Source organism: Xenopus laevis, chromosome 3S (genome assembly GCF_017654675.1).
Source record: "Xenopus laevis strain J_2021 chromosome 3S, Xenopus_laevis_v10.1, whole genome shotgun sequence".
In the NCBI taxonomy this organism is placed as follows: domain Eukaryota; kingdom Metazoa; phylum Chordata; class Amphibia; order Anura; family Pipidae; genus Xenopus; species Xenopus laevis.
In genome coordinates this window covers 21,545,855-21,568,397 of record NC_054376.1, presented here as the reverse complement: position 1 = coordinate 21,568,397, position 22,543 = coordinate 21,545,855, and the positions used below count along the sequence as shown (strand labels likewise).

The 22,543-nt window shown below is 41.1% G+C and overlaps 1 protein-coding gene across 1 annotated transcript; it reads right to left on the bottom strand.

Moving 5' to 3' along the window:
* Positions 1-14,866: 14,866 nt before the first annotated feature.
* LOC121402020 (olfactory receptor 1F1-like) lies at positions 14,867-21,652 on the bottom strand. Its single transcript, XM_041587740.1, has one exon. The coding sequence runs from the start codon at positions 15,803-15,805 to the stop codon at positions 14,867-14,869; it is 939 nt and encodes a 312-aa protein (XP_041443674.1). The 5' UTR covers positions 15,806-21,652.
* Between the last annotated feature and the right edge of the window lie 891 nt (positions 21,653-22,543).

Genomic DNA, 22,543 nt, shown 5'->3' with positions numbered 1-22,543 from the left:
GTTTTCTCATGGTTATCAGAGAAAGTAAGACCTAGTAACCCAGTAGCCATTTTAAATTCTGTGCTTGAGCTCTCTAAAAATGGAATATCTATAATTCGATATTATTATTATTTTCATTGCTTGTTTTCTCATGGTTGTCAGAGAAAGTAAGACCTAGTAACCCAATAGCCATTTTAAATTCTGTGCTTGAGAGTGAAGAACAAAACTAAAAAAAAAACAAAACAAAGATATGCTTTGAATAACACATCATATAATCCCATGCTTCTGTTTTATAGTTTGTCTCGTATATTATTATTATAATGTTTTAGGTCAATTAACCACCAGTAGGTTAACAAGCTTGTCAAGTACGTGAATTGTAACTCCCTGGCGATAACAATGTATTGGCATTGCAGCTCCTATCAAATATATCTCTAAAGCACAACAGAGACTTCCAGGAAGAGCATCAGATAACATAATAGCTTACCTCACTATTATGTTTGTGCATAACCAAGGCATTTATCATAATAATAGGTTATGTAACAGATCCTTATGTCTTATTTTGATATGCCATCCAATGGTATTGTTTTACAGGCAAGGCTGGAGTATTTGCAGAAGTTATATTAGAATTTGCACTTTTATTTCAACTTTGCACCTTAGGGGATGCACTGGGCCATATGAAAGTTGTTTCGTCTGTGCACATAGGGGTTCATATGTTTTGGGGTGCCATATAACTGGGCCTCCTAATTATAAGGTAAGCAAGGTTACATTGTTACTTAGTTAAGTGGAAAAAAGACCAAAGTCCATCAAGTTCAACCCCTTCAAATAAACTCCTGCCACAATGGCCTGTGGTGAGGTGATCATTTTCATGGGTAAAAAGGTCCCCTGCTATTTGTCTATAATGTCCTCTAATATACTTGTAAAGAATAATCATGTCCCCTTGAAAGTGTTTTCTTCCAGAGAAAACAATCCCAATCCTGGCAGTCTACCCTATCACGAAATTGAAAATCTAATATAGGCTTCATCATACTAAAATAAGAAGTTTTCTAAATATAATCAATTGAAAATTCGGGACCCTTTCTGAAACATTCAAGTTAATTTTCACTCTCCCCCTCTCAGCACCTGTTTCTTTTCAGTCTCTCTTCAAGCAAGAGTTAGGGGTCTGATTTTGAATGACATTTAAATCCAATACATAATATTTTAAGGGGGCTATTTTTGCCTATAAGATGTATCGGAGCTCTCTGCGTGCAGAATTTGTCAGTTATTTTGTTATATTTTATTTGTACCGGAATCAGTTATTTGAGTAAGCTCAAATACATTACATTTACGAGGAAAGGAAGCCCCCCTATAAAATATATTTTATCTGTCAATGAATAGCTGGCACCAAACTCCTGCGCAGGGCCGGGCCAAGGTAGTTTGGCACCCTAGGCAAGAGCTTCAATTAGCGCCCCCCCCTCCGCCTGCCCCCCAAACCTGTGCCAGCAGCCAACCATCATACTGCCCCCTGTACCTGCCACACAAGCCCAGGCCCAGCAGCCAACATATTGCCCCCAAACGTTACCTGTGCCAGCAGGCATATTGCCCCCAATTTATGTACCTGTGCCAGCAGCAAATCTGGAAGCGTCACACTCACAGACTACCAGAAGAAAATCTTCCTTCAGTTCAGGGCAGGCTCAGCTGAACGGTGCATGCAAGGCTCAGGTGGATGAGACAGAGCGTGACCACACCAACGCACCTACCTAGGCCGCCAGTTCTCTGCCTCCCTCTCTCCATCTAACAGCGACGTCATTGATGCATGTCGCACCGATGTGCCAACGCACCGCACAGAAGGAGGCAGGCATAGGCGGAGGGTGATTTTTTTTGTCTGGAGAGGCTAAATGTGGCTATACTTAGGCTGACTTAAAACTCCAAAAAAGTAATTGAACTTACTGGTCAAGTATTTTTTTCCGGATTTTTAGCAGTTTATACAGTTTAACTGCTAATAACAGACTTCAGCTCAGCAGCTCTCTGTAAAGGTTTCTTTGAGTGTCAGGGACCCTGACAATGTGTTAAACTCACTGGTATTGGTCTTAAAAACACAAATGACTCAGAAGCCACAAGAAATAGAAAAATAATGTAAAAGTAAAAAATGCTTAGAGAAGTGCCATTTTTGGGGGGGGGGGTTTAGATCCCCTTTAAAGGGGTTCACCTTTCAGTATGATGTAGAGAGTGATATTCTGAGACAATTTGCAATTGTATTTCATTTTTTATTATTTGTGGTTTTTGAGTTATTTAGCTTTTTATTCAGCAGCTCTCCAGTTTGCAATTTCAGCCATCTGGTTGCTAGGGTCCAACTTACCCTAGCAACCATGCACTGATTTGAATAAAATGCTGGAACATGAATAGAAAGATAAGTAATAAGAAGTAGTAATAACAATACATTTGTAGCCTTACAGAGCATTTGTTTGTTTGTTTTTTAGATGGGGTCAGTGACCCCCATTTGAAAGTCAGAAGAAACAGGCAAACAACTGAAAAACTTTAAAAAATAATGACGACCAATTTAAAACTTGCTTTAAATCACCCATTCGATAACATAATAAAAGTTATTTAACTTTAACAAATGCCAAATTAATGGTTCATTGCTGTGACAATTTGGCCACTTACATCACATGAATGATGTGGATGATAAAGGGGAAGTTTACTTTTAGGTTAAATTTTAAATTTTAGAAAGCTTATTATAAGCATTAATTAATTTAATCTTTATTTTTTTAATTATTGCCCCTCATATGGTGCCTTTTTCTAGCGGCGCCTGCAAGTAAAAAATCTCTCTGCAAGTTTTAAATCTAAATTAAGTTTTAAGCCTAAAAAACAAGTGTGAACCCATGCCACCTGTGTTGCTGCCACCTTTCTGCAGCCCATCTTGCCCAGTGCATCTAAAAATAAAGAGCTGAAAAATAGACACATTCCAGACATACCATTTTGCAGCAAAGAGAGGAGCAAGGTTTGGTTTTAAATTAAGGTGGCTGGTAATACACTGGCTTCTTCACCACAGCGAGTCCTTCTTTTGAACTGCAGTCTGCAGAGGATACTTAACGCGCTTAGGAATGTTTCCGTATTCAAAGACTCAAGCATGACGTCACCTCCTGACCCAGCTTCTGAACGTAACGTGCGTGCCTCCCTGCCTGCCTCACTATACCTTTTATTTATGGAAGTATGGGCCAGATAAAAACGACACCGCTTCCCCCTCCATGTATATGCCACACCGCCTATGGTTTCAGGCAGGACTAGGAGCCATTACTTGCCGGCAAGAGGGTGGGGGAGGGAGGAGATGATTTCCGCCCGGTGCCCGGCCATAAATAAATTATTAAATACGCATAACAAAAAAAAAAAAGACAGGAAAAAAAAACCCGAAAAAATTCCCTTAAAAAGTGCGCCCCTCAGTAATGGCGCCCTAGGCAGCCGCCTACTCTGCCTACCCCTAGTTCCGGCCCTGCTCCTGCGTGAAGACAGAATGAAGAGAAACAGATGCTGAGAGAGGGATAGTGAAGATAAACTTGATTATTTCAGAAATTGTACATAAAGTACATTTTCTTATTTCAGTATGCTGAAACGTATTTTAAATTTTCGTATTTATGATAGTTACCCTTTAAATCTTCGATCCCCTTTACAATTTAGTCTGCACTCTCTCCAGCTTATTTATCTCTTTTTAAGGACTGGAGCCAAAAACTGTACGTGTATACTCCAGGTGAGGCCTTACCAGGGATTTATAAAGAGGCAAAATTATATTTTCATCCCTTTAGTTCATCTCCTGAGTTTATGCCCTTTTTTGCAAGACAGCACTTGAAAATTTGTTATGGATAAATAAAGATTATGTGACTTGAATGGTCTCATATTGCACAGTATTTGCCCTTGGAAGTACATGGAAGTAGAATGTAGCAGTTTAATGTAATAATTGTAGGATTTTGTTTTGTAAGTTTAGCTGCTAGATGTTTTATAACTTACCGTATAAGGTTTCCCTTTTACTGAGATGGAGAACATAATTATGGTACAATTGGATGTGACTGTATGTGGGAAAGCATCAATGAAATGTCATTTGTAGTTCCATACATTTACTGTACATCATGTTTAAAGGCACTACATTTGAAATGGTTCCCTCTCAATCTGGTTCTTAATCAAGACATTATGGGGGTTATTTAATAGACGAATGCAAAAACTAAAAGAATTCAAGTTTTTTTTTTACTATAAAATCCGAATTTTTAGTGGGAAAAAAACTTGAATTTTTCGAGATTTATTATACCCCGAGGATGGAAAAAGTCTGAATCCGAAAATCCTCAGACCTGCCTAGGTTGTATATAAGTCAATGGGAGAGGTCCATATCCAAACTGGAAATCTGCGCTGGTCCAAATAATTTGGACTTTTTTGGAAAAAGCATGAAAATATAGAGCTATTCGGGGAAAAAAATATTTAAAAATTTTACAATTCTGATTTTTGCTTGATTTGATTGAGTTTTTCCCTAATCCAATTAAATTGTGCTTTTTAATAATGAATTAGGTCAAACCATGGATTCTAGTTTGCTCTTTTTTAAATAAAATTATCGGAAACATTCGGATTTTTATAAATAACCCCCTTTATGATTTGATACCTATATTTTCTTACTATGTTCTTACTGTTTTCTGGTTTCCATTATGTAATATATGACATTAATTTTCCCCTGATCTTTGCAACATAACCTTAAATAAAAATTCCTTACAGATAAAGGAAACAGTCGTCGCTAAAACATACCCGCAATACCAGTAGATATATAAGGGCTTAACTTTCTGAAGGGAAGGGGGAGAAACGTATATATCAATGGATTCTACTCATTTAGATACTTTGCATGAAAGTGAAATGGTGGCATTAGTTTTCTTTGGAAATACTTCAATCCAGCACTATTAGGGGCAGATTTATCAAGGGCTGAATTTCAAAGTAATGGGAGTTTTTTTGAACTCCCATAACTTTAAAATTCAAATAAAAAAGACCAATTGAAATTATTTTAAGTTTTTTTCAATCAAAGATCTCGAATTTGATTCAAAGTATATTCAAATTTTTTTTTAGATTTTTCAAAGTCTACCAATTGACTCTAAATTGGTTCTAGGAGGTCCCTTATAGGCCAAAACAGCAATTTTGCAGGTTTTAGATGGCAAATGGTCGACGTCAAATTTTTAAAGAGACAGTACATGATAAATTTCGATATTCGGATTTTTGAATTGTTTGTAAATTCCAATCGAATTTGGATTATTCCCTAGTTGAAGTACACAAAAATATTTCAAAATTATTTTTTTTTACTTCGAATTTTCAATTCGACCCTTGATAAATCTGCGCACTAGTGTTTGCAGCTACAGGTCAGGTGCCTCACCTCAGAGTATCAGTTATGGTTTTGGAAGAAGTATACATCAAGTAAGAGTAGATTGATACACAATAGGGAAATGCACATTAGAACATAACCACTGCCAACCCCAAAATGTTGGTGTTGATTTCGAAGCATATGCAAATGTAAGCCCTATAGGTGCATTGGTCTCACAACAGAATATCAGCTATATAAGCAAATAGGTAATTCTCAAGTAAAGATTAGGTTGATCAACAGTAGGACGAAGCACCTGGAAGCAAATCTCTGTCTTTACTTACCGATGATAGATCATATCCAAGGTCAAATGGGTTTCCTTCTAGTCTGGTAAAAATAAAAAATAGTCAGAAAAGCTCAACACAAAGAATGTATAGTAACATGGCAATTTGAGGAAATGTGTGAAACTGAACGTTAAGACTTGCTTAATTGGAGAAATCAAGCAAAGGTGTCCCAGTAGATTAATCTGAAGAGACAGTTTTCTAATATGTGCACTAAGCAGCCTTTAAGCCAACAAACCAGGGTCACATCTTACCAGGGTCTCCTGATTCTGTTTCGACTGTTTCAAGCCTTGTGCAAATTTTCATTGTGCTTATAGAAGAGCTACAGCAGAGTTAGAAGCAGAAAATTTAAATGTTTAGTAAAACCTATAGAAAATACGATGAAATCCATTCATTGCTCATTACTCAATAAAGTTAATTTAATTCAGGAATGCCCATACTTTACTAATGCGGGGTCTACTTTTAGTGATGTTGTCCCATTATGATCTACATCCATAAAAGCATTATTAGCATTCTGTTCCATGGAAAATATTACTTAAATATTGATTTATGGGAAAATGTATTTTTCTATATTTAGCAAACAACTATTTCTTTTGCAACGTAGCATCATAAATATCTGAATGAAAAGTATGAAATCTACTGATCATCAGCTAAAGGTTTACTGGTAGTTACTGATCAATAGAGATGTCGCGAACTGTTCGCCGGCGAACTTGTTCGCCCGAACATCGGGTGTTCGCGCTCGCCGGAAGTTCGCGAACGTCGCGCGACGTTCGCCATTTTGGGTTCGCCATTGTTGGCGCTTTTTTTTGCCCTCTCACCCCAGACCAGCAGGTACATGGCAGCCAATCAGGAAGCTCTCCCCTGGACCACTCCCCTTCCCTATAAAAACCGAAGCCCTGCAGCGTTTTTTCACTCTGCCTGTGTGTGCTGAAGAGATAGTGTAGGGAGAGAGCTGCTGCCTGTTAGTGATTTCAGGGACAGTTGAAAGTTTGCTGGCTAGTAATCGTTTTGATACTGCTCTGTTATTGGAGGGACAGAAGTCTGCAGGGCTTTGAGGGACATTTAAGCTTAGGTAGCTTTGCTGGCTAGTAATCTACCTTCTACAGCAGTGCTCTGTATGTAGCTGCTGTGGGCAGCTGTCCTGCTTCTGATCTCATCTGCTGACTGCTGCAATAACAGTAGTCCTTGTAAGGACTGCTTTTATTTATTTTTTTGTTGTTTTACTACTACTACTACTACTACTATAAGAGCCCAGTGCTATTAGTCTAGCAGTGTTGGGGAGTGGGACTGGTGTGCTAATCTGCTGCTCCTAGTAGTTCAGCAGCACCAACTTTAATTTTTTTTTTTAATATTCATTTTTTTTTATTTTACTTTTTTTTATTTTACTACCGCTGTAGTAGTGTATAAATTGACCTTTTAGGCATTATTTGCCCTGTAGGCATTTTTTGCCCAGTGTGTTATTCAACCAACTGCCATCTAGCTGTGTGACCTTGTTCACATTCTGTCTAAATATCCATAATATTACCGTCTCCAGAAAAAACACCGGAGTGACTTTTTTCAAGCAGCCATAATATATTTTACGTAATCCGTATCCACCGCTGTAGTAGTGTATACGTTGACCTTGTAGGCATTATTTGCACAGTGTTTTCTTCAACCCGCCATCTAGCTGTGTGAGCTTGTTCACATTTTGTCTAAATATTGATAATATTATCGTCTCTAGAAAAACCACTTGAGTTACTTTTTTTCAAGCAGCATTCATATATTTTACGTAATCCGTATCCACCGCACGTTGACCTTGTAGGCATTATTTGCACACTGTTTTCTTCAACCCGCCATCTAGCTGTGTGACCTTGTTCACATTCTGTCTAAATATCCATAATATTACCGTCTCCAGAAAAAACACCGGAGTGACTTTTTTCAAGCAGCCATAATATATTTTACGTAATCCGTATCCACCGCTGTAGTAGTGTATACGTTGACCTTGTAGGCATTATTTGCACAGTGTTTTCTTCAACCCGCCATCTAGCTGTGTGAGCTTGTTCACATTTTGTCTAAATATTGATAATATTATCGTCTCTAGAAAAACCACTTGAGTTACTTTTTTTCAAGCAGCATTCATATATTTTACGTAATCCGTATCCACCGCTGTAGTAGTGTATACGTTGACCTTGTAGGCATTATTTGCACACTGTTTTCTTCAACCCGCCATCTAGCTGTGTGACCTTGTTCACATTCTGTCTAAATATCCATAATATTACCGTCTCCAGAAAAAACACCGGAGTGACTTTTTTCAAGCAGCCATAATATATTTTACGTAATCCGTATCCACCGCTGTAGTAGTGTATACGTTGACCTTGTAGGCATTATTTGCACAGTGTTTTCTTCAACCCGCCATCTAGCTGTGTGAGCTTGTTCACATTTTGTCTAAATATTGATAATATTATCGTCTCTAGAAAAACCACTTGAGTTACTTTTTTTCAAGCAGCATTCATATATTTTACGTAATCCGTATCCACCGCTGTAGTAGTGTATACGTTGACCTTGTAGGCATTATTTGCACACTGTTTTCTTCAACCCGCCATCTAGCTGTGTGAGCTTGTTCACATTTTGTCTAAATATTGATAATATTATCGTCTCTAGAAAAACCACTTGAGTTACTTTTTTCAAGCAGCATTCATATATTTTACGTAATCCGTATCCACCGCTGTAGTAGTGTATACGTTGACCTTGTAGGCATTATTTGCACACTGTTTTCTTCAAACTGCCATCTAGCTGTGTGTATTATCGTTTCCAGAAAAACCAACTGAGTTTTTGTTGTTGTTGTTTTTTTAAAAATAATGCCAGGCAAAGGCAGGCCGCCACGCAGAGGCCGTGCTAGGGGCCGTGCTGCTATGCAATCCTGTGGCCCTAGCAAATTGCCCAGTTTTAAAAAGCCAATGACCCTGAACTCCCAAAATGCTGAAGAGGTAGTTGACTGGCTTACACAGCGCACCCCATCCTCTACCGTTTCTAACTTTACCACAACATCCTCCTCATCCTCCACTGCTATGGCCACCCCACGTAACACTTCCTCCACCACCGGTGCCCCTTCTTCACTGGAGTCAGAGGAGTTGTTTTCCCATGAGTTTCTTGAACTGAGTAATGCGCAACCATTATTGCCAGAAGAAGATGAAGGAGATGAGGACCTTACACCAGATTTAATTCTGGCAGAGAACACGATAGAGATGGACATAATGAGTGATGAGGAGGAGGTCCCCGCTGCTGCTTCCTTCTGTGATGTGTCAGAAGAAATTGATGCATCTGAGGAGAATGATGATGAGGAGATTGATGTTTTGTGGGTGCCTAGTAGAAGAGAGCAAGAGGAGGGTAGTTCAGATGGAGAGACGGAGAGTCAGAGAGGCAGTAGGAGAATAAGACTTAGAAGAAGCAGGGAGGACAGCCCGCAGGGATCAGTAGGGCAACAACATGTATCGGCACCTGTGTTCAGCCGGCCAACGCACCCGCCATTGCCGCCAATGCCGCCAACTTCTACTGTTACCGCCAGATCGCACACTTCCAAAAAGTCAGCAGTGTGGGATTTTTTTAATGTGTGTGCCTCTGACAAAAGCATTGTAATTTGCAATGAGTGCAGTCAGAAACTGAGCCTTGGTAAGCCCAACAGCCACATAGGTACAACTTCTATGCGAAGGCACATGAGCGGCAAGCACAAAGCACTTTGGGAGCAACACCTCAAAGGCAACAGGCAAACTAAAAGCCACACTCCTTCTGGTCCAGCATCTTACTGCTCTACCTCTGCTCTCCTTGACCCGTCTGAACCACCCTCCACTCCGCCTTCCACCTTGACCACCTGTTCCCATTCCCAGTCATCTGCCACCAGCCAAGTTTCTGTGAAGGCCATGTTTGAGCGTAAGAAGCCAATGTCTGACTGTCACCCCCTTGCCCGGCGTCTGACAGCTGGCTTGTCTGCACTCTTAGCCCGCCAGCTTTTACCATACCAGCTGGTGGACTCTGAGGCCTTCCGCAAATTTGTAGCAATTGGGACACCGCAGTGGAAGGTACCCAGCCGCAATTTTTTTTCTAAAAAGGGAATACCACACCTGTACCAACATGTGCAGAGCCAAGTTACCGCATCTCTGTCACTTAGTGTTGGGCCAAAGGTCCATATGACTACTGACGCATGGTCCTCCAAGCATGGTCAGGGCAGGTATGTCACCTACACTGCCCACTGGGTGAACTTGGTAATGGCTGGGAAGCAGGGAATGGGTAGCTCAACAACAACAGTGGAGTTGGTGTCACCGCCACGGATTGCACGCGGTTCTGCCACCACCTCTACTCCTCCATCGCTCTCTACCTCGTCTTCTTCCTCTTCTTCTTCTTACTCTGCTGCTGGGTCCTCCTTCTCCTCCTCCACACCTGTGCACCCCCAGCTTCCCCTAGGCTATTCGACGTGCCAGGTACGCCGTTGTCACGCTGTCTTGGGGATGACGTGCCTGGAAAGCAAAAACCATACCGGATCTGTACTCCTGTCATCTCTGCAGTCACAGGCCGATCGGTGGCTGACCCCACACCAACTGCAGATCGGAAAAGTGGTGTGTGACAATGGAAGCAATCTGTTGGCAGCGTTGAGACTGGGCAATTTAACACATGTGCCCTGCATGGCACATGTGTTAAATTTAATAGTCCAACGTTTTGTCTCCAAGTACCCAGGATTCCAGGACGTTCTCACCCAGTCCAGAAAGGTGTCGGCCCATTTCAGACGTTCCTACACAGCCATGGCACGCCTTGCTGACATTCAGCAGCGCTACAACATGCCAGTCAGGCGTTTGATTTCTGACAGCCAGACTCGCTGGAATTCAACGCTCCTTATGTTGGAACGTCTGCTGCAACAACAAAGGGCCGTCAACGAGTACCTTTTTGAACTGGGTGGTAGGACTGGATCTGCAGAGCTGGGGATTTTTTTCCCCCGTTACTGGGTGCTTATGCGCGATGCCTGCAGGCTCATGCGACCTTTTGAAGAGGTGACAAATATGGTCAGTCGCACCGAAGGCACCATCAGCGACCTAATACCCTTCGCTTTCTTCCTGGAGCGTGCCGTGCGACGAGTGACAGATGAGGCTGTAGACCAGCGTGACGAGGAGCTGGAAGCGCGCGATTTCTGGTCGGAATCACCAGAACGAACCCAGGCACCTGCTGCAACGCAGGGAGAGGTGCCAGAAGTGGAGTCAGAGGAGGAAGGTGGCTTTGTGGAGGAGGAGGAGGAGGACCAACAGGAGCAGGCTTCCCAGGGGGCTAGTGGTGACCTTTTGGGGACCCCTGGTCTTGTACGTGGCTGGGGGGAGGAGACCGTGGATGATGCAGTCCTTGATAATGAGGAAGCGGAGATGGATAGCTCTGCATCCAACCTTGTGAGAATGGGGTCTTTCATGCTGTCATGCCTGTTGAAGGCCCCCCCGTATCAAGAGGCTTAAGGAGAAGGACCTGTACTGGGTCGCAACGCTACTAGACCCTCGGTACAAGCATAAAGTGTCAGAAATGTTACCAACATACCACAAGTCCGAAAAGATGCGGCATTTACAAACCAGCCTGCAAAACATGTTGTACAATGCTTTTAAGGGTGATGTCACTTCAGGAACTCATCAACATTCCAGGGGCAGAGGTGCCAGTAATCCTGCCACGAGCGCACCTGCAAGGACAAAGCCCTTTGGCCAGTCTGTAACGTCAGACATGCAAATGTTTTTCTGTCCAAGGCAGCGCCACAACCCTTCTGGATCCACCCTCAAAGAACGCCTCGACCGGCAGGTAGCGGACTACCTGGCATTAACTGCAGATATCGACACTCTGAGGAGCGATGAACCCCTGGACTACTGGGTGTGCAGGCTTGATCTGTGGCCAGAGCTGTCACAATTTGCCATGAACCTCTTGTCTTGCCCAGCCTCAAGTGTGCTCTCAGAAAGGACCTTCAGTGCAGCAGGAGGGATTGTAACTGAGAAGAGAACTCGCCTAGGTCACAAAAGTGTCGATTACCTGACCTTTATTAAGGGGTGGATCTCGGAGGGTTACTGCACGCCGGAAGACTTGTTCTGACTTCTATGCAGCTGTCCTTCTCTTCAAGCCTCATGACTCCACACACAGCTGTCCTTTAGCGTCCTCCTCCCTCCGCCACCGTTACAAACTAGGGTGCAAACCCTACTGGTTTAATTTTTTCTGGCCTCTGTGCTTCAGTGGCTGCAACCAAAAAAACTGGGCAAACAATGTCTACAAGGTCAACGTATGGCAAAAAATGACTATTTTCAGCATTTATATGGCATATTTTTTCTGGCAACTGTGCTTTAGTGGCTGCGACCAAAAAAATGCATATTTTCTGCATTTATATGGCATAATTTTTCTGGCCTCTGTGCTTCAGTGGCTGCAACCAAAAAAATTTATATTTTCAGCATTTATATGGCATAATTTTTCTGGCCTCTGTGCTTCAGTGGCTGCAACCAAAAAAATTTATATTTTCAGCATTTATATGGCATAATTTTTCTGGCAACTGTGCTTCAGTGGCTGCGACCAAAAAAATTACTATTTTCAGCATTTATATGGCATATTTTTTCTGGCCTCTGTGCTTCAGTGGCTGCGGCCAAAAAAACTGGGCAAACAATGCCTACAAGGTCAACGACGTTGACCTTGTAGGCATTGTTTGCCCAGTTTTTTTGGCAAACAATGCCTACAAGGTCAACGTATGGCAAAAAATGACTATTTTCAGCATTTATATGGCATATTTTTTCTGGCAACTGTGCTTCAGTGGCTGCAACCAAAAAAACTGGGCAAACAATGTCTACAAGGTCAACGTATGGCGAAAAATGACTATTTTCAGCATTTATATGGCATATTTTTTCTGGCAACTGTGCTTCAGTGGCTGCGTCCAAAAAAACTGGGCAAACAATGCCTACAAGGTCAACGTATGGCAGTTGTTTAAAGAGAACAGTAGATTACTAGCCAGCAAAGCTACCTAAGCTAAAATGTCCCTCAAATCCCTGCAGACTTCTGTCCCTCCAATACAGAGCAGTATCAAGCAGATTACTAGCCAGCAAACTTACTATCATCTGTCCCTGAAATCACTAACAGCTCTCCCCCTACACTATCTCTTCCAAGCACACACAGGCAGATTTTTCAGATACATTTTTGCCCTTGATCCCCCTCTGGCATGCCACTGTCCAGGTCGTTGCACCCTTTAAACAACTTTAAAATCATTTTTCTGGCCAGAAATTTTTTTTTTAGATGTTAAAGTTCGCCTTCCCATTGAAGTCTATGGGGTTCGCGAACCGTTCGCGAACCGCTCGCATTTTTGCGCAAGTTCGCGAATATGTTCGCGAACTTTTTTTCCGACGTTCGCTACATCCCTACTGATCAACCTTTCGGACACCCCTGATTTAATTTGTTATGCAAGATTTTGCATATAAACATAAATCAACAAAAAAAATAATGGTTTATACTAGGGATGCACCGAATCTGCCCGGCCGAACCGAATCCGAATCCTAATTTGCATATGCAAATTAGGGGCAGGAGGGAAATTGCGCAACTTTTTGTCACAAAACAAGGAAGTACATTTTTCCCCCCTTTCTACCCCTAATTTGCATATGAAAATTAGGATTTGGTTCGGTATTCAGCCGAATCTTTCGCAAAGGATTCGGGGGTTCGGCCGAATCCAAAATAGTGGATTCTGTGCATCCCTAGTTTATACTGTGGAATATAAGTAAAATATTGACTTTATACATAATGGGCCAGATTCAAGGAATGAGATAAGCTTATCTCCTTATTCAGTTCCAGATTTTCCCATAGAGCCAAAGGCAATTCAGTTAGGAAAAGTAATTTCATTGTTTATCACATGAAAATCCTATTGAAGTCTATGGGAAAAACTGGAACTCTATTAGGAGAAAAGTTTTCTTTCCTCCAACTGAATCTTGCCCTGTTGCTTTAAGCACAATCATTTCCTGGATCACATGGGCCTGACAATGTTCCCTAGCAGCTGTGGGCTTGTGTTTTTACACACACAATCTATCATGATGTGTACAGTATATTTATTATAATGATCACACACCGCCATGCACACATAGTGTGCATATGATATTTTGCTTTGTTTTTGTAAAACCATATTAAAGACATAAAGAAAATCAATCATCATGATACCACCAGGCAGACCATTCTACAATTTTACCACCCTCATGGTGAAGATCTCCAATGTAAACACAATTTATCTAGTTAGAAAACCCCCACTATCTGGAATGTCTATGTCAAAAATGTGCAAACCTCCATACACCTCATCTCCAGAGAAGCCAAAGCAACTTTGACAACGTTGACCTTATTCCAGCTCTTGAATATGTTCCCTATGGTGTTCGAAGCCAAACTGCATACTCAAGATGCATTAACCTTTCATCTTTTAAATCAAAGCCTCTTTGTATTTAAAAGGTTTTGCAGACTCTGTCTAGGGTTGCACATTTCTCAAATAAGAAGGGTCCAAATACAATTCTATTAACTGTTAAACTAGCGTTTATTTAGCTTTTTCCCAAACGTTTAACCTTGAACATATTAACCACCCAGCACTCTAATTTATCAAAATAACTTAAGCAAATCAAGGAGGTGATTGAATTGTGTTGTTTTGCTATTATGTTAGGGTCTATGGTAGCAATGGCATATGGGTAAGTTTACATGTTCTAAGAAACTGGTCTTCTGCTTCTCTCCAATATGGAATTTCAACAGCTAACATGTATTTAGAGTCCCACTTAACATATAAATCAAGCACTGACTTGGATGGAAGACTAAAGATGTTAGAGAGTCCCTACAGACAGAGAAATTGTAACAGTGTTTTGATTGTTGGGTCCAGTTTAAACTGTGACATGGAAAGATTTAGGTTAATGATAAAAATGATAATGATAAAAAATAAATATTAAAAAAATGTACATTTGTAGTTAGCAAAATGGCCAGATCCCAGCATTGTTCCTTTAGTTGGAGAGGACAGTGCTTTCAGCTGTGTGATTTGCTAGCAAAAGTATTTTAATTTATTGTATTCACTATTTTATGTATTTATTCACTAGTGCTAGCAGTTTAGATGTCAAAGTAATTTCAAATGTGACTTTAACAGCTTACTAACTATTTAACAAAATATAAAATAAACTACATAAATCTACAGAACATAAGGAGCAGATTTAATACTGGTAAATAGGTTCTTAGCAAAAGTTTTTATGGTTTAGGGAACCTTCTGTAACTATTAATTGTACAGAGAATGGAATAGATATTTGGTAAACACTATTTTTACGGAATACTGAATCTGTCTGTTTCTGAGGCTGTACACCAATGGGTTAAGTACTGGAATAAAACCCAAGTAAATCAGAGAAAGCAACTTGTCTACTTCCTGAGAGTTTTCTGAGACTGGCTTCATATACAAACTGATGCATGTACCACCATATAGTAATAAAACTGTGAGATGTGAAGAACAGCTGGAGAAAGACTTGAGCCTTGCTGCTGTGGTCCTCATCTTCAGGATGGTATATATGATGTAAGCATAGGATGTTAAGATCAACCAAAATGGAAAAACACCTATTAATGGTGCATCAACTGTTATTAATGTCTTTATGAGAGTTGTATCACTGCAGGAAAGCTCCACCAAGGTTAGGATTTCACAAAATACATGATTTATTTTAATAAGCCTGCAAAATGACAAATTAGACATAAGTAATGCATAGCACAATGCATTGGTGGTACAAAAAATCCAAGCTGTTGACACCAAAAGGATGCAAAATCTGGCTTTCATAATAAGGTGATAACGCATAGGGATACAAATAGCCACATATCGGTCATAAGCCATGATGGCCAGCAAGAGAAAATCACCGTCAGTGCAAGATATGTAGAGAAATAGTTGTGTTATGCAGCCATAAAAAGAAATGCTCCTTTCCCCTATAAAGATGATGGTCATCAGCTTAGGCAGGACAGCAGAGACAGTGATAATGTCCTGGACTGCCAGGTTGCACAGAAAGAAGTACATGGGGGTGTGCAGTTGGGGTACCAGACACACAAGTACAATAATCAGCAAGTTTCCAACCAAAGCCAGTAGGTACATTAGTAAAAGTCCAATAAAAATAATATGATGATGTTGTTCAGAGTTGGAAAATGCTAGGAGATAGAAGTCTCTTGGTACTGAGATATTCATGACATAATCAATGGCACTGCATACACTGAGAAGGAAACAGCATTTGCATGACACCTAAAAAGTACAACGTCTGGATTAGGACATAGGTACAGTGCTGTGTAATATGTTGGTGCTTTAAAAATACTGTATGTGTTATAATAAATTGCACAAGTGTATTTGACAATTACAATAACTAACTTTATTTATAAAGTATAACATATAGGGCCCGTGCAACATTTTAGGGATTGTGTGATGCTAAACATGAAGACAGTTGATGTATTGGAACAACTAACCATAATTCTCCCAAAAGATAAATCTGTGGAGTCAGTCAATTAACAAGTGCAATGAGAAGACTTTAAGCCAACACACAATGAGGAGCACATCCATTAATTTATGGAAGGATAAACCTGTAGTTCATTAACTGCATAATGAGAACACAGCATGTATATTTATTAGTGCAATTAGACAACTGATTTGTAAATTGAGTCGGCCCTTGAACCCCAGCATTACAATAGAATAGTGATGAGCAATCTGTCCCATTTCGCCTCTGAAAAAATTCGCAGAAAGGGCGAAAAGTTCTCAAAGACCCATTAAAGTCAATGGGCGTCAAAAAAAATTTTATGCTCACAATAGTATACCAGAACTATAAAGCAAGTTACATTTCATTATAATATTAAAGAATTATTTAAACCACTGTAGGTATAAGGAGGAAAGGGTAATTAAATGTGGCAAATATGTAATTTAGGTATCTTCTTGGGGTCCCTGATAAATGTTATTAAAACTGGAATGTTTTGCTGAATGAATGAAATGCAGGAACAGAGCAGAAAACAGTATTTGCTGCCTACCAGGGTCTCCTGTTTCTGTTGTGTAAATCGTCACAGTGTTTATAGAAGATCAACAGCAGATTTGAAAGCAGAGTATTTAATGCTTTGTAAAAACTATCCGAAATAATGTTAAATCCCCAAAGTGCTCATTACTCCAAGCTATGGGAATAACATTTATTTAAGAATTTGATTCTCATTTGACTGTATGTTTCATAACTACCAATCAACAACACCAATTAACATCAGGCTCTTTGGTACAATCTGGAATTCAATAAAGAGATAATTATTATGATTCCTCCAGGCAGACCATTATGAAGGCTTATCACCCTTGTGATAAAGACCGCCAGTTAAGACAAAGTTCATCTAGTCTTGAGAAGTTTGGGGAGAAAAAGAATCTCCCACTATTTCTCCAACATGTTCTAACCTCTTCTCTAGAGAAATCAAACTTTCCTCAGACATTAATTTTATTGTTCCAATCCCAACAACTAAAATAGTTTAATTGCAGTTCTCTGACCTTGTTCCAGCTCATGAATATTATTTATATGGGCCAAACTGCAATGACCTTTAATCTTTTGAGTTAATGCCAATTTGTGCATAACTTTTAAAAGATTCTGCAAACACTGTTTAGTTGCAAAGTTAGTTATCCACATGTCAGGGGGCCAAGGAGGAAGCTGAGGGGTTAAAGTCCAAGTTTGCGGTACCAATAGGGATCAGGTGTAGTCGTAGCCAATATCCAGACAGAAGCTCAATTTGCAGGCAGATTAGTATCAAAGTCGAAGTTCAGGCAGGGTCAGAAGTCCAGAAATCAGTATAACAAGAAGTATTAAGCACCCAGGAATGTTCCAAACAAAACCTATAATCGGGCATTGAACCGGCGTCCTGGGCATCCTTTTATGTAGAATTTTCACGCCACTTTGTGACATCATTGCAATGGCGTCAGGACGCCGGCACTGCCGCATCAGCGTTGCTGTCCGGCACTACTGCTACCCACATGGTGGCTATGGGCGCCTACATTTTGTACGCTGCACCGAAGAGGAAGAAAGTGCAGATGAGCGGGGGGCCACTGGACCAACAAGACTTGGCTTATGGGTGAATTGTCTGTAGAATTCCGTTACCAAGCGAGGGGCATTCTTCGAGACAAAAGCCCTTCCACTTAATGAGGAACTGTAAAGACCCCCCTGGAGAGCCTGGAATCCAAAATCTTTTCTACCTCATACTCCTGTTGACCGCCCATGGAGATAGATGAAGGGGAAGACTGATTTGAAGAGAAGCGATTGGAAATTGCTGGTTTTACCAGGGAGACATGAACCACATTTTGAATTCGCATCTCGGGTGGAAGTTGTAGTCGGACAGCTACAGGATTAACTATCTCTGAAATGGAGAAAGGACCGACATATTTTGGACCCAACTTGGGAGAAGGAACCTTTAAATGAATGTTCCTAGTTGTCAGCAACTTTGTATGGAGGAGAGGCTCTCCGTCTGCAATCAGCGAAAGTCTTATGCACCAGAGAGCTCTTTTTCAAATTTGGTTTGGTCGCAGCCCAAATAGCAGACATACTGTATGGGCTGCGTGATCATCTGTGGCGGGGACATTCGTCAAGAAGAAGTCTTGTGGAAAAGCCTGTGGATGTTGTCCGCACACTGTCATAAAAGGAGACTCCTAGTGGAAGTGTGGCACACATGTTATGTTATGAGCGAATTCTGCCCATGGTCATCCTGACAGAGAGAGATATGATTCTAATGCTTGATTCACCCACTCTGCTGCCCTGTTAGTTTTGGGATGGTAAGCAGAAGAGAACTGAAGAGTGATACCCAGAGTTTCACATAAAGAGCATCAGAACTAGATATGAACTGAGATCCCCTGTCAGAGACTACTTCTGCCGGGAAGCCATGCAGCTGGAAAATGAATTGAATAAACAATTGAGACAGTTCTACCGCTGAGGGGAGTTTCAGCAAAGGAATGAAGTGTACCATCTTACTGAAGCGATCTATAACCACCCAAATGATGGTGTTCCCTTTTGAGGGTGGTAACTCTACAATAAAGGCTACAGCTAGGGGAGTCCATGGATGAGAGGGAAAGGGTAGAGGTTGTAATAGACCACTGATGAGTATGGCTAGCTTTGGAGGTAGCACAAACAGTACAAGCAGCAACAAAGTCTTTGACATCTTTTCGAATAGTCGGCCACCAGACTAAACGTTGCAGGAACTCTAGAGTCTTTTCGGGACTGGAATGTCGGACCTGCCTAGAACAATGGGTTTGTTACAAAATGGAGAGGCAAAGCTCAGGGGGTGCAAATGCCATCCCGATAGGAGTATCCAAAGGAGCAGATAGGATTTGCTCAGCAAACTGAGGAAAAAGGGAAGCAATAATTCTGGCAGGAGGAATGACTGGATCTTGCACTTCAGAATGACGATCCACAGGAGTGAAGCTTCAGGATAGTGCATCTGCTTTCCGATTCTTGGAGCCTGGACGATTGGTCAAAACAAAGTTTAAGCGGAAAAAGAAGAGAGCCCATCTTGCCTGTAGGGAATTAAGTCTTTTAAGAGCTTGTATAAATTCTAGGTTTTATGGTCAGTATACAGTAGATGGTGACTGGGTTAGAAGCTCCTTCTAAGAGGTGGCACCACTCCTCGAGAGCAAGAATTTCTTGGATGCATACGGATGTAATTTTCCATCAGCAGAATGTCTTTGGGAAACAATAGCTCCTGATCCGACATCGGAAGCATCAACTTCAATGAAGAAGGGTAATTAATGGTTAGGGTGATGGAGAACCAAGGCTGAAGTGAAAGCATCTTTCAGGGACTGGAAGGCTTCCAGGGCAGGAGGAGGCCAGAAAAATGGGTTTACGGATGAGTGCATGGATAGGGGAAATACTGGAGGAAAACCTTATTATGAATTGCCAGTAGTAGTTTGCAAATCCAATGAATCTCTGTATGGCCTTGGTACTTGAGGCCTTTTTTGTATAGCCGAAATCTTGGCGGGTCCATCTCAAATCCCTAGGGGGAAATGACATATCCAAGGAACGGAATCTTGGACACCTCAAAGACACACTTCTCCAATTTGGCAAAGAGGGAGTACTGTACCTCCTTCACCTGAGAACGATGACTTTCCAAGTCTTTGGAGAAGATAAGATGTCGTCTAGGTATACGACCACTAATTTCCCCAATTGATCCCGGAAAATGTCATTCGCAAACTCCTTGGAGACGGTGCGAGCATTGCAGAGGCCGAAGGTGCTCTCTAAGTCACGTGTCGACCTTGATCGCAAGAGCAATCAGATCTTCTAATTGCTTGGGGAGGTCTCTCGAGACCAAATCATCTTTGAGCCTGCTCTATAGGCTCTGATAAAAGCCTCATTATTCCAACTACTTTCTGCCATCAAAGAGGCATTAGCAACATGACCAGGAGCATCAAAGACAGTTCGAAATGACTGCAGGAAATCCAAGTTTTAAAGGGAAATAGCTGTGTTAAAAAATGAATGCTGGTTTCTCCTGTAAGTTTGATGGCCATCAGCTTTGGGAGAGATAATGTCCTGAACTGGCAAGTTACATAGAAAGAAGTTCATGTGGTGTGCAGTTGGGACACCAGACACACAAGTATAATAATCAACCAGTTTCCAAGCACAGTCAGTAGGTACATTAGTAACAGTCCAATACAAATGAAATTATAATGTTCTTCAGAGTTAGAAAGTGATGAACCAAGTCTGATATTATCTTTGTTATAGGCCTGATTGCTACTGATATTTGCACTTATAACTTACTTGCAGTTTAGCACTGATATTTTCAAATTAGCTTCATCATGTAAAATACCGATACTGATCACTCATGGTATATAAAAACATGTGATACCGTTTATTATTATTATCCAAAGCCAGGCATGACTTGGGTCTGGTCACTCGACTACCAGATTAGAAAGTTAATTCTGTGAAGTGACTTCTAATTAGATTTTGGCTCTCACAATTGATGTTGAAAGATTGTTCTGGCCCTCTAATCTATTTCAAAGTACACATTAGGGCATACGTATTTATCAAAAAGTGAAGTTAGGGATCACCAGTGTCCTCTGGAGTGAAATTCTGCCCGCTATCCATTTTTGAGAGTATTTAGCAATGGGTGAAAGTGAAAGTTCACACTTTGATAAACATGCCTTTCAGAATGCCATAGAAATGAATGGAGAGTGGCGGAAATTTCACTGTAGAGGATTGTGACGATCCCTAACTTCACTTTTTGATAAATATGCCCCATTGACATTTACTTTTTAATAGACTGCCTTAATCTAAGAACCTTCTAAACTGCTGCTAAAATAATTTAGTTAAACATATTTTTCAGTGCATTTGGGGGCTTGTACGTTGTGGATTTCCTATATAGCTTGGTCTCCTAATTTTAAGGCTAGCAAGTTTCCAAATTCGAGTTTCAGTCTTGGTCTGTATCTTATTTACAAGTTAAACGTTAAGAGAACTCAATCTACTGTACCTGCAATTCCTCATGGAACAACTTGCTGCCCCATATCTTGAAGCAATTGCAATCTAAGGATGCAGGCAATAAAGATTAGTAGCACCATAAAATGGAAGACAGATAAATAAATCCCCCTCCCCAACTGAGCCTCGAATAAAATACTGTACATACAGTACATTTGGCTACTTGGAATAGAAATAGAAATGTAGATATGACAATCGCAAAATACTGTACCTAGCACTCCTCTGTGCTCCCCTTGTAGCCTTTGCCTATCTTCCAGTCAATATCCAATGCTATATATATATACTTCCGTGAATCTGCACACACCATTCAAAATATTGAGGGCTAACCAGTGTAGTGATAGTTCATAAGTAGAAAGCACACACGGCACAATTTTCATAAAAGTTAGAAGACCTTTATTCTGCATTTCAGTCCACAGCGGACCATCATCAGGACCTGATGACAGTCCACTGTGGACCGAAACGCGTAGACATGTGGTTGGAGGAATAAAGGTCTTCTAGTTTTTATGAAAATTGCACCGAATCCACTATTTTGGATTCGGTCGAACCCCTGAATCCTTTGCTAAAGATTCGGCCGAATATCGAACCGAATCCGGGTGGGAAGGGGAAAACATTTTTAACTTCCTTGTTTTCTGACATATGCAAATTAGGATAGGATTCGGATTCGGTTCGGCTGGGCAGAAGGATTCGGGCGAATCCGAATCCTGCTGAAAAAGGCCGAATCCTGGCCGAATCCTGGATTCGGTGCATCCCTAGAAAATTGTGCCGTTAGTGCTTTCTATTTATGAACTATATATTGTGCCAAAACTGGCAGCTTGCACATGTAACTTTTGAGGGAATTAGTCAATGGTAGGCAGGCAGCATAGGACAAAGGAGCAGAAAGACAGGGACACAGGCTTCTTCAAGGAAAACACAGATTTATTTTCCCACTTTTAAACAAACCCAGGCAATTATGCACAGAAACAGGGGTGCCCATTGTTACCAAACAAACCATAAAAATAAAACCTTGCCCACTGGGCACTAACTTCACACTTTGAAGTAGTCCCTGACTACCCTGACTAGACTGGGCCCCTTGTAGATGACCAGCAAAAAAAAAATGGGTTGGCACACCCCTGTACTCACAGGACTTTCTCCCGGGTAATATTCAGCCTCCTGGCTTCCTTGCTGTCTTCACAATACTCTCTGTGAGAGTCATAGACTCCCTCTGCTTCATGCAGTATCAGGCGGCACCCCCAGCTCCTCTGGGAGTTCCTCACACAGCCAAGTCTCCTACCTGCTGTGCCCTGCTGAGAGACACACTCTCCCATTCCAATTATGTTTAAATAGCATTTCCACAGGACAGCTTTCCTGTGGAAGGTGAGCTCCAATCTCTGGACTGGATCTGCGAAATCGAGTCTCTGGCTACTAAAGTCTTTAAACAGAGCACTGATTTTCTGTTTAATAACTCCTTTCTTGGAGCCTATCTC